The sequence below is a fragment of the Phocoena sinus genome, chromosome 12 (assembly GCF_008692025.1).
Source record: "Phocoena sinus isolate mPhoSin1 chromosome 12, mPhoSin1.pri, whole genome shotgun sequence".
NCBI classification, from domain to species: domain Eukaryota; kingdom Metazoa; phylum Chordata; class Mammalia; order Artiodactyla; family Phocoenidae; genus Phocoena; species Phocoena sinus.
In genome coordinates this window covers 33,222,770-33,235,706 of record NC_045774.1, presented here as the reverse complement: position 1 = coordinate 33,235,706, position 12,937 = coordinate 33,222,770, and the positions used below count along the sequence as shown (strand labels likewise).

Here is a 12,937-nt window from a genome sequence, read left to right as displayed (position 1 = left end):
CAAAAATATTTACTAATTGTTATGCATTATTAAAATTTTGAAAATTCCTCTCTCTTCTGGTAAATTACAAGAGAGAAGACAATCTCAGATATATGACAAATCAAGTAAATGTAAATACTGTTCTGACTCTTGGTATTTGTTCATTTTAAGTACTACATGCTAAAAATTGGCTCTTTTGAAGTTTGGCATCGTATTATGTATCCAAAGTCAGTTGGATTGCAGGCTCTGGTAAATAATATAAATAGACATTGATCTAGGTAGGAACATGTGCTTTTATTTTTATCAAAGTCATAATGGAAAGATAAACAGTGAAGTAAAAGACTAGAAATCAAAATCTGTATTTTCATCTTGTTTTGCTTTGGGTTTATTATTGCACTTTACATTAAGTTCTTACTGACGCACAAAATGATGTGATCTGACCTTGGTTTACCTCGCCAGAATATTCTTGAGCTTCAGCCACTGTCTTCCAGCCTTGCTTAAATTTCTTGAGTCATCAACCTCTTTCTAACTCTGGAATTTTACAGATTCCATTCAGACTGCTGGGAAACCCTCACTCTGACCTTTTCCCTTTGCTTACTAGGCATTTTTCAAGGCTCAGTTCCACTTCTCAGCAAAGCTATCCTTTATCCCCCGGTATAAATCGTTCTGCCATAGTCACTTGTCACCTGTTTCTTTTCCTTTATGATCTTTTCACAATTTGCAATCCATTTAATGTCTTCTGCACCGCTGTGATGACATCAATTCTGTATATTTTCTTCATCATTAAAAAAATAAGAGGATAACACAGTGGCTCATACATAAAAAAGAAGGAAAGGAGAAAACTAAAAAAAGTGTGAAGCTTTGACAGTTACTTAAACTGTCTGATTCATATTTCTTAATCCATAAAGTGATACTAAATCTTTCTTGCCCAGCTCTCAATAGGTGTAATTATAACATTGAAGCCCTGTGCAAATATAAAGTATAATCATAAATACCTGCTGGATTAATTTTTTGATTATTTATAGTTTTTTACAAGTAGAGATGTTTCCATTATTTTCCCCAATGGGACTTTTATGGTGTGTGCTAATACTTTTATTGGTTTGAGTTTCCCTCCTCTTTTCCGTTTATGTACAGGAATGATTACCTCTTTAACTTGTTAGGCTCGAACCCAGGGCATTTTTACAAGAGGCATTCGATTTATATATTTGATCCAAAATCTAAATTATAGATGTAAAATTTTTAGCATTAAAGGTATATACCAGAATTTGTCTCTTGCAACAGTTACAGTTCAAAAATATTGTTTTTTCTAATATTAAAAGTTAAGGTTGTAAAAAGTGAGAACTAAATTTTCATTTATTTTCTTCTCTCTCTCTTTCTAACCCACCAAGTATTTATTATTTAGCCTTGGAACAGTATATTTAAAGAGTAAACACTCAAGAAATAATGCTAATTATCTAATTATCCTTCTTTTGTTAACTTCTTTTAATACTAGGATACATTAGAATGAAGGCCATAACAGGAAAATCTGTAATTGACTACAAACACCCCAATAAACAAGCATGACTGCAAAATTTCTGAAGCACTTATCACAAAAAATAACTTAAATGTCAGTGGAGATATTCCTGGAAACTTTGTCAATAGAATTCCCAGTTGGCTAACAATCACAGATAAACATGTACTGTTGAAGTTGTTCCTAATTTATAAGAAGGTGGCTTCATAAGAAAGAATACAGGGGAACTATTGTGACTATATTTCTCAAGAGAGAAACTGCTAAGGAAACTATAGCAAAAATAAAACTGATGTCAACCCAACAATATGTCACTTCAAGAAAAAAGAACCTAGTCAGATTTTTCTAATTCAACTTTGTTTTTAGGAAAAAAAAAGTACTAAAGACAAAAAGGACAGTTATTACATATATTTTTTATAGAGTAGGCCACAAAATATCTAATTAGATACTCAGCTAAATATGTTCAACAGAAATATGTATATAAAGCACATATTTCTCTCTAAGGGGATGAAAATTTGTTCTTGGGGGCAAAAATATCATATCCATTTTAGTATAAGGCAAACATATTCACACAGTACATCAGCACATGCAGTATATCTGTAGAATTAAAATTTCATGGTGGAGATGATTATGAAAAAAATGACTAAAGAGGCTCCTTAGGGATAAGATAATAAAAACTAGGTTGAGAACCACTGGTCTGAAGTGACACTTTTTATTATCACGATACATAAGAGAATAAAAATATTTATTATGTGGATTAATATTTGACAATGAAAAAATAATTAACTCTCATTAGTTCTGTTTAATTTTTGTTAATATAACCAACTGGAGTAATGGTTTAGAAATGAAAAAACTAGAATATTTGTTTTTAGGAAAATATGGTCATATAAGGGAATGTTAATCTCTAGAGTGGAAGTCTGAGCATTCTGGAAATTAAGTCTGGAGCCTTCTGGAAATTACCTATTTCATAGGTTTAGGTATAAAAATAACCATTAAATTTGTAAATTAGAATCACTATTGAACTCTAAATAAATAAAATATTAAAATAAATATACTGGATTGACAAGAGCTATCCATTTGAAATGCTGAGAGAGAGAATAGATTAGACCCCATTTTGTTTAGATAAGCAGTTAAAGCAACTTTTAAAATTTGTATTAAATTACATGTTAACAATTCTTTTTAAAGTTGATCCGTACAAAGAAGTGATAGAATAATAGCTAAAGGAAAGAGAAGTCTCATAATGACTAAGATAGTATTTGGGCTAGAAGTCACGGACTCTCACCATCATCATTAGGTATTCAGGATCAATTGTTTTCACATCTGTGCTTTAGCGACTGAGTTGGATGGTGACACATTATAAGGTATTTGCCTTTGAAGATCTTAGTAATATAAGTGGCAAGAAAAGAACAAAAACGATGGTTTTACTGTTTGGATTGATTGATTTAAAAGATCTACAATAGACATTCTTACATCTGTGAACATTCTAGTTAAAGAGAACAATGCTGCAGTAGCCTATTTTACTCCTATCATATCAAACCTTGGGATACATCTTTTTCTTTCAGCCTTGTGGCTTCTCTGTGTTATTCTTCCTTCAGGGGGTTGGAGAACTTTGGTCATAAATCTGGTGTCAGATCCAGAGCACGTACTCAATACTCCTCTTAGGGCAGTAACTCCCTTGTACCTTATATTATACTTCTTTGTCCACATTCTTACTTCTTTTGCTATAATTGTCTTGAGGGCATTTTTCATATTCCCTCTGGCATTTCATATAATGCCTTATATGTAGTAGCTCAGCTATGATTTGATGAATGAATAATTACAGAGAATAAAAAAACAGTGAGAAGTGATATACAGAGCATTTATTAATAATTTGATATTGATAGCAAAGGAAATTAAAATGCTTAATGAACTTACCCATAAAACTTACCCATCAAGCTGAAAATAAATTAGGAATACAATGAGGGGTTGCTTCATGGATGACAGTTGTTGATGGGTCATAAAGAAGTTTTGAAAAAGCAATTATGCACCTGGGAACCCATAAAAAGAATTGAGACCCAAGCTTCCAAGATCACATGTATTAGCAAACTACTAGAAAGTGGGGAACCTCTGTCTCTATGAAGGTTCAATAAAAGTCCTGGAACACCATGCTTCTGTGTTTGAATTGTACCACTCTAAAAATCTAAAATTTATTAAATATCAAACTGTAATGTCCTCTAGTAATCACTGTTTTAAAACTAGTATCTTTTTAAAGAAAACTCTGGAGACACAATCCTTCAATAAGAAATTACTCTCTCAAGGGAGATTAGAAAACTAAAACTAAAAACTAAAAAACTAAAACTAAAAAGGGAGTAGAACTAATTAATTCTATACATGTCCAGAAAGCAGAGTGCTAGGGAGCTAAAAAGATGTTCTCCCTGATTCTTCATTTTCCTACCAGTTTCAAGAGGCTCTTTAACCAGTCCATAAGGACACACATATAGGTACTATATCTACCATATTTACTATTTAGTGTTGGCTTAATATTCAACTGTAGTAGAGCTAGAGAAAAGTCAGAACCAAGAACTTCTCAACTGAATGAGTCTAGCTCAATCTGATTAGGAGCTAGAGAAAGTATGAAATAAAGAAAAGGTATGGTATAGACTCAGGACTGAAAAAGTAGAAGTCTAGAAACTTAAAGTGGTGGCTTCAAGCTGGGATGCTATACAATATTATATAAGGTCTTTGCAAATTTATGAGTTGATAATTGCTTGTGAAGAGGGTTGAAGTGAATTGAGTATAGGATTAGCTTGAGGACCTGTAGCAGGATCTAAAATATTTTGCCTCAAAGATTTATCACAATAAACAAAATAAAACTAACCTGTTTTTATAGGTGTAGACATCCTATTATCTTTACGGTGGTGTGTTGGGGGACCCAAGACAACACTCATTTTCAATGATTCACTAGAAGGATTCAGAACTCTGAAAAGCTGTTATACTTGTGGTTTATTAAAGTGAAAAGGATACAGATTAAAATCAGCAAAGACAAAAGGTGCATAGGGAAGAATCAAGAAGAGGCCAAGCACAAACTTGCAGTTATCCTCTCCCAGTAAAATCATACATACATAATTCTCCCAGCGACAGTATGTAACAACACATATGAGGTATTACCAACCAGGAGAACTCACCCAAGTCTTGGTGTCCAGGGTTTTTATTGGGGGTCAATTAAGTAGATATGGAGTCCTCATATAACTGGCCTTATTTACTCAGTCTCCAGTAACCCCAGAAGTCAAACTAAGCTTTGAATTATTTCTTATTCCTAATACTTTACTAACATAGGCCTCTATTCTGTCCCCTCCAACAGGTCGAATTTTTAAACCATGCTCCAAAGTTTAAGTCAAATTCCACTCTTTCATAAATCCTCCTCAAGCCTTCATAGCAGAAACTAGCCCCTCCTCCTCTGTGTTGCCATAATTTACTTTATTTCTGAGATGATCTTTTTTTGTGTGTGTGTGCGGTACGCGGGCCTCTCACTGTTGTGGCCTCTCCAGTTGCAGAGCACAGGCTTCTGATGCGCAGGCTCAGCGGCCATGGCTCACGGGCCCAGCTGCTCCGCGGCATGTGGGAACTTCCCGGACCAGGGCACGAACCCGTGTCCCCTGCCTCGGCAGGCGGACTCTCAACCACTGCGCCACCAGGGAAGCCCTGAGATGACCTTTTCATATTCCACCTTGCATTAAGGTTGATTGTAAATGTATCTTTTTACCCAACTCCAGATGCTGGCTTGTAAAAACAGAGACCTTGACTCACCCATCTTTATAGTCCCTAGAATGTCTACCCTAATGTGATGCTTCGGTTTATTAAATTAAATTGAATATTGCTATTATTTAATCATTACTTTTCAAGGTCATATTGCCAGGCGAAAATGTTGTTACAGAAAATGTAACTGATGTCTAAAACTTTCTAATTGTTGAACTCAGTCTGAATCTCAGAAAAGTGGTATTCCAAGCTTTCAAATTAGAGTAAATGAAAGTAGATTAGACCAACCACGTAAGAACACAGTGTACAGAACAGCTGTACTCTGTCTTCAACAGGATAAACTAAATTATGATTATAGATATGTTTCATCTTTCCTGCCTGTGTACTCTTCTGAAGATGCTCTCAACTTCAGGGTTTGGGGGATTTATTTGTCACCTTAGGTCTGAAATTAGTTTGATTAGTTTTGTTGACATCTACCATCTCAAAAAATCTGAAATTTACCTTAGAAACAAAAACTAGCAAAAATATCATTGCAGTCATTAAATCTGTGTACATATTTGGAGGCTAAAGTTTGACACATGAAACGAGCCTAGAGATGCCTCTTTGTTTAGGCTCCCGGCAATGTAGAAATGGTTAAGGTGGTAAATAACTCATAGAAATTGAGCCCAGAAGTTACTTTCAAATAAATTGGATACAAGGAGAACTTTTTTGTTTATTTTTTATAAATTTGTCTATTTTTTTCTCTATTGTTCTTCCCTCTTCTGTCTTTCCCCCATGTTCTCAGATTTTATTATCCCATCTTCTGACCAATCTTGCTTTATTCAAAAATGTTTTTATGAAACATCTACTAGGTGAAAAATATGACCACCAAGAGACTTATTTAAACTTAATAAAGTTTTATTAAGCTAGTGCTCAGTGTTGTACCAGGAACACTGCCATTTTCTGGTACTATAGAGGTAAGTAAGACAGGGTTCTACCTGAACGGATTATGGTATGTAGCTGGAGAGAATAATCTTAGAAGATACAGCAGTACATTTTTGTCGTTAGAATAGAGCAATGTGTAAAGGGCAATGGGAACACATTTGAGAGAGAAGTTAGTTCTCTAAGGAAAAGGAAAGCTTCAGAATTGAAGTAATAAGGGAATTCAAGGAAGAGCAAAAATGTGGAGCAATTTCGTGTGTAGGGAATATTGAGAATCTGTTTCCTGGAAAGCAGGGAACTTTCATTGAGAAGACATTAGTCAAGATTAACCATTCTTTAAGTTGAGAGATTACACCCTTCCCAGCTTTTCATCGTATAGTCAGCTTTCCCTGGCTTGAATCCCACCTATAAACAAATAATTTTTCAGTGTATTGGGCCTAGGATTAATGAAACCAATTTGGAGAGCAGTCACTGAATGAAAACTATTTTTTCCCATAATGTACTATATGATTAACTGGCTATACCAACGGGTTAAAGGAAACACTGAAAATTAACCAGGGAAAATTTTCCTCCCTTCCTACTGGATCTCATCAGGGAAATAGTATAACTATCTGCCCCAGTTCCTCTACCTGTCAGATTCTTATGCTTGCTTCAAATATATGGATTTTTCATATGTGGAGTGAAAAGTATTTTACCATCTGTATAATTTCAATGTTCGATTCTACATCCATGTATTAGCTTAATGTCTTTTATTTTTATCATATATCATGTGTTCCTAAGAGGAAGTACTTCAACAGCATAGAACGGTAAATAGTAAACCAAATGTCTAACTTATTGCTGTATTTATCATGACATTTACTCCATACCCTTGACAGAGATGAAGATCAAATTGTAACTTACTGCAGTAGATTAGAATCCAAATTATTTCCCATCAGTGTGGTTAGGACAGCGTATAACTTAATAAGAAGCTTTTGAGAAGATTTTTTAAAATATCATTATACTTTAAATAAGGCTAAGAGGTAAAATGAAGAATAGAAAGCTTATATTTTTCATAAACAGAAATAGAGACAATGCTCCATTTTGAAGGGCACCTCTGTTGCTAACCCACCTCTCTATTTATAGGAAAACGTCGAAGGAGGAGATTGTAGTCGCTGCAAATTCGGCTTCTTCAATTTGCAAGAGGATAATCATAGAGGTTGTGATGAGTGTTTCTGTTCAGGGGTTTCAGACAGATGTCAGAGCTCCTACTGGACCTATGGCAATGTAAGCAACAGCCTTTGAATCCTATGTGCTGCTCCACGGGGCTTCTTGCTATTGTTTTCCTTCTATAAGAAATTAATTTTTTTCTTGTAGTGAGCTTCTACTTAAACTTATCATGAAGAAGTGATAGAATTTTCTTTCAAATGCTAGTTGTGCCTCTTTGACCAAAGCCTTTAGGATTTTATTTGTACCGATGTGTAGACTGGAACCTCTTAGAATAAGTCAACACTAGCCTTTCCGGTGTCCATGATTATTATGTGAAGCAATAACGGAATTAATGTTGCTTTAGCCTCAAGGGCAGATGATTCAACAGAGAAAACATCAGATTGTGCTATGAAGGATTATGTATTTCACTCACCAGTATTTTTGGGATACCTATTAATAAAAACTCCTTTAATAACTATATACATGGTACATATTACCCACCAGCCTTTAGTCGTGATTTGATGTTGCCAGGGCCCTTTCTTCGTTAAAACGAGACACTGAATTTGAACAATACCTTCATTCTTAATTGATTTGAAAAAGTTCAAATTATTACCTGTTTAGTAGTTACTGGGATATTCTTCCTCTACCATAAACATAAACATGTTTCCCTTCCCACCTTCACTGCTCATCTTACTCCCATTGCCTTTTCAACCCTCCACAGACAGTGATTTGTCTCCTTATAAAAGAGGACCTTTGGGAATTTCAAATAGCCTATGTGGCAGCACTTAGGAGTACAGAGTAACAGGAAACAGGCTGGGGAAAGAAAGAGAAACCTACAGAGTGAATGAGAAACTGTACCACATAGGGCTGAGTTTACTGAGAAGTTGAGTTCTTATCCTTGGAGAGTCATTGGAGGATTTTAGCAGGAGACTGTTATGATTAGGGTTGGTTTTTACAAAGATCACTATTTTAATAAAACTGTCTTCCAAACACTACTCTCGCCTTTCAACTTCAGTCAGCTAACTAATCCTTAACACAACTATGAAAATTTTCTCTGCCTGTATTGCTTTTAAAGTCTGAAATATTATGAGTAGTTTCTGATTGTATTCTCATACCTAAATTTGAATCTATACATACTTTATCAAATGCATAGCTTTTGGAGCAGATTATGTAGAACCAACAACATATGAACATCTAGTCTAACTTCTTTCTTTTGTTTGTAGAGTCGCACCTCACCCTCTAGACTGTTCCATTAATGTACTAAAGTTTTATGTTTAGCAGAGGAACAGAGGTAGAACTCAGCCTTGTTCTTCAGAAACTAGGTCCATTGATATTTGCATTTCAGTAGGTCTTCTGGAAAGAACTTTCTCTGAATCTCACTGGGCTGTCTTAGAATGTCTGATGATGTTGTTGGAAAGGGAAGAGAAGGAAGTAATATGTATCTTGTAGTGTGGCTATCCCATAAGCTTTTACTTAATCTCTCTTTCTTTGACCAGGGCAGTCCCAGCAATTCTACAGCTTTGGGAGATGCAGAATCAAATGACCTCTACATGAAGAAATTTTTAAAAATATTTCATCCACATATTATCACCATTACCATTCTGCTCCCCATCACCTACAGCACCAAGCAGCTCATACACATCTAGTGGGCACCTGGTAGCCACAAACCCCACTATCCAGTGTTTTGTCCTGACGAGGTTGGATGGTTTTGAATTGTAGCTGTGTGTCCACCCATGGCTGGAGTATAAACATGGAAAAGCAAATCATCATGTATTCCCTAATTCCCCCTTAAAGGCTCCTCCCTTCTCTGGGCCAAGGATCTAGGCTAGGAGTTCCTACAACGCTTCCAACCTCATGGGAAGGAATAGGTACAGTATTGTGAGCTGGTAGATTCAAATGCACTTGAGCCTCAAAGTTTAAATTTAAATATATGAAAAGGAAGGAAATATTAAATGAAAAGCTACCTTTCATATCTTTTTTCTTCCTCTGCTTTACAAACACATACATAACACCTTTTGAAATAATTTTTTCTATACGAAACAGGAAATTACTAGTGGAATGAAAAACATGATAATCAAAGTTCAACTATTTGATAATTTATATAACATTATGTGTAGTTTTGAATGAGTTTCTATTTTTAAGAAAGAAGTATTTATAATCATAATTTTAAAAAAGCACATTGGATCAATAAAAGCAGGTTACTATATCATACCATCCAAACTCTTAGAAACATCAAGCAAAAAAATAATTGGTACCTAAAGTTGAGTACCTCTGATAAGTTTAATGATATTCACAACTCTCATTTTTTCTAAACTTTCATAGTTCTTGCGTTTTAAATTTTCATAAAATGAACACTACAGGAATATGAAAGAGAAAAGAAGTGGGTGGGGTTTCTTTTCCTAAGTAACGATGATTGTGTGTTTTCTTTAAGATACAAGACATGAGTGGCTGGTATCTGACTGACATCTCTGGCCACATTCGAGTGACTCCGCAGCCGGATGACTTATATCCACATCAGCAGATCAGCATCAGCAGCGTGAAGGCCCGACAAGCCCTGCCCCAGAGCTACTACTGGAGCGCGCCAGCTCTGTATCTGGGAAACAAAGTAAGTCCAGACAGTGCTTGCTTCTTGCTACTTTGCTTTAACTGGTCAATAAGAATAATGGGTTTTATTTAATCTTTCTTTAAAGACAGATAAAATCAAATGTATACTGTATTGAATTGCTGGAAACAGCTGAATCAGATTAAGTTGGACATTTCCACCCTGCCCCGTGGGCCACAGCATCCCTACTTCACAACTCTACATAGTTGCTGTTCTGTGTCAACATTTTGAATCTACAAATAAATTAATGAAGCCTCTAGGATATTTTTTTGCAAAACAAATTATAGATATCGGAAGAGACAGTGTTATGTTTACCTGAAATAGCTGTTTTTCTAGAGTTGTCTATGGTGCAATACTTACTGAAGTTTTTCTCATCCGTTTCTATTTCATTTCAAAACTGATATTCAAGAGAGCTACTTTTTCTACCATGCCTGATGAATGTTAACTGGAAATGAAATTTATTACACAACTAATTTAATGCTTGCCATGAAGCTGATATAAACACCATATTTCCTGGAGCTCAGGAAGAGAACTACCCTAAGAGAAGTGCCAGACTGAAAGTACATGTTTGTTTCCAAGCCGACTCACACACATATAAAAACACACACAGATAAACAAATGTAGCAATCTCAGAAATGCAGGTGCTTCCCCACCCCCGACCCCAGCCTGTTGTGGATTAACTTTATCTAGATAGGTTCCTTGGCTTTTACCATTTTATTTTATTTTATTTTGCTTAACAATTTGTTGGAAACAAAATTTGATATAGTAATTCTAAGTGGGAATATTTGCTTGGTCTGTGGAACTTAATACCTTTTCAGCTAATAGTTAAGTCAGCTAATCACCCCAGAAATTGTGACAGTCCGAGAAAATTTCGTTAGCAAGTTGATGCTATTTAAGCCTAGTTTTCACCTGTAAGAATATAGCATTACTTTTGAAGAAATCTTCATTGATTAAATAAATTAAAATATATTAATAGTGGCGTGTGAGTATTGAGATAGAAAACCTTTTACTAGTTCATGCGAATGGGAACTAGTGGTTTTAGCTGACTGAAAACATTTTAATTCGTGGCCTGTTTCTTATTTTTACAAGCTTCTGAATAGCATTATGAAAAATGTGTAAATGAATAAAACACATTTTCATTGAATATGTATTTTTAAAGAGACAGTGTATATTGCATAAAATTTTCTATCTGTAATAAAATCCAATTAAACTTTTACTTCAAAGCCCTTTCCAACAAGAAGTCATTCTATCCTATTCTATTTAGGAACTTCCTGAATCCCTGACAGGAATAAAATAGCACATACGACTTGAATGTCTATAGCTTAAAACTGCCAAAAAAATAAATACATACATAAACTGTCTTTTTTCTAACTGCTCTGAGGAGTTTAGAGAAGAGCCATTGGATGAGTTTCAGAGGTCTTACTTTTCTTACAATGGAGAAATTTACTTACAGATAGTTTTTAAATAGAATATTCTTTACCATATTTTCCATCATTTCTTCTTTGGTCATATGCTTTTTCTTTCTGTTGGCTGAAAATCAAACTGACAGAAGGAAAGCAAGCAAAAGCGATATTAAATAGCATCAGAGCAAAGGATTTGGACATCCTGTTCGTAGTTGTTGGTTCCCAAAGATAACTTCCCTTATCCTGGCTGAACTGCTTCTTATATCCACCCACAACGAAGTACTTCATGTCCCCCACAGATCATTTTCACATCAAAAAGCTGTGCTTGTCTGTGCTTCAGTTTCCATTCAGTGAACAAAATAATCATAACAGGGTGTGCAAATTGTTTGAATATGGAAGACGTTTTTTAATGTAATGTGAAATCCCTCTGTGGTTTACAGTCAGATATCTCAGTATGAATGAAACAATTTGCCTTAATAACTGAACCATATAAATTTTTGATACTACAATAATACTGCCAACTCTCACAAATTACCACAGTACATCTTAACTGTCATGTCCTATCACATAAATTACAGTCATGATGACATGCTTATCTTGGTTGATTTAATATCTTGCTAAGGAAATGGAAAATTGTAAGGCCTTGTTTGTAAATCCAGTAAAGCCATTTTTCTAAATAGTTGAGGCTAAGTTCTTTACCAGTAATTGCTGTAGGAATCAGAGCCATTGCCAGAATCTGACAGAAATAGTATATCAAGAAACGAGTACATCTGCTTAAATACAGAATTTTGTTTACATCCATGACCAGGGGGCTGTGGATACATAATCCCTCCTCTGCCTTTTTATTGTTAATTCCTAAGTCAAAAAATGTATATATTTATGAGATGCTATTAGCTTTTCCTAAATATTTATATAACCAGTTTTCAAACATTTTCCAAGTTACTTGGTTATAAGTCCCTTATAACAGAAGGGAGATGTGTTGTACATATTGTTACAATGAAGGTGCCACATGCCAGTCTTCCTTTTTTTTGGCAACCTAACCCCAAATAATAAAGCTGTTCTCACTTGGGATACACTTTGCTAACATAGAAACCTGCCTGATCATAATTAAACTCAAGAGCACTAGCCAATTTAGCAAAGGAAGACTTTTCATCTTAAGAAACACTTTTATTGACTACAGTTCCTCTATGGACTAATGAGGAGTACATAAGTGAATATAGTTATGTATGTGGATAGTGGATGAGGCCTAGAAAAAGGTAGCACATTTTTATACTACCCATTTAAAAAATTTCCATGATCTTGTCAATTGCAAGTTTTTGTGCCCAACACACAGTGAAGCCAAACAAACCAACACATCAGAGTTTGGAGCTGAGGAAGGTTTATCGCAGGGCCAAGCAAGGAGAATGGGGTGGCTCACGCTCAAAAGACCCAAACTCCTCGAAGTGATTTTAAAGGCAAAGTGATGGAGGGGAGTTGCCTGGTGTGTGATCAGCCTGTGCACAATTCTCTGATTGGTTGATGGCGAGATAACAGGGTTGTGTCACAGGGCTTAACATTATCAATCTTCAGGTTCAGTAGGTCTGGGGGCTACATGCTTATGGTCAT

The 12,937-nt window shown here is 35.2% G+C and overlaps 1 protein-coding gene across 1 annotated transcript in view; it reads left to right on the top strand.

Moving 5' to 3' along the window:
• LAMA2 (laminin subunit alpha 2) overlaps window positions 1-12,937 on the top strand; it is a 613,890-nt gene that overhangs the window by 298,718 nt on the left and 302,235 nt on the right. The window contains 2 exon segments of the mRNA XM_032650802.1: window positions 7,265-7,405; window positions 9,759-9,932. Coding sequence (XP_032506693.1) covers window positions 7,265-7,405; window positions 9,759-9,932 — 315 coding nt within the window.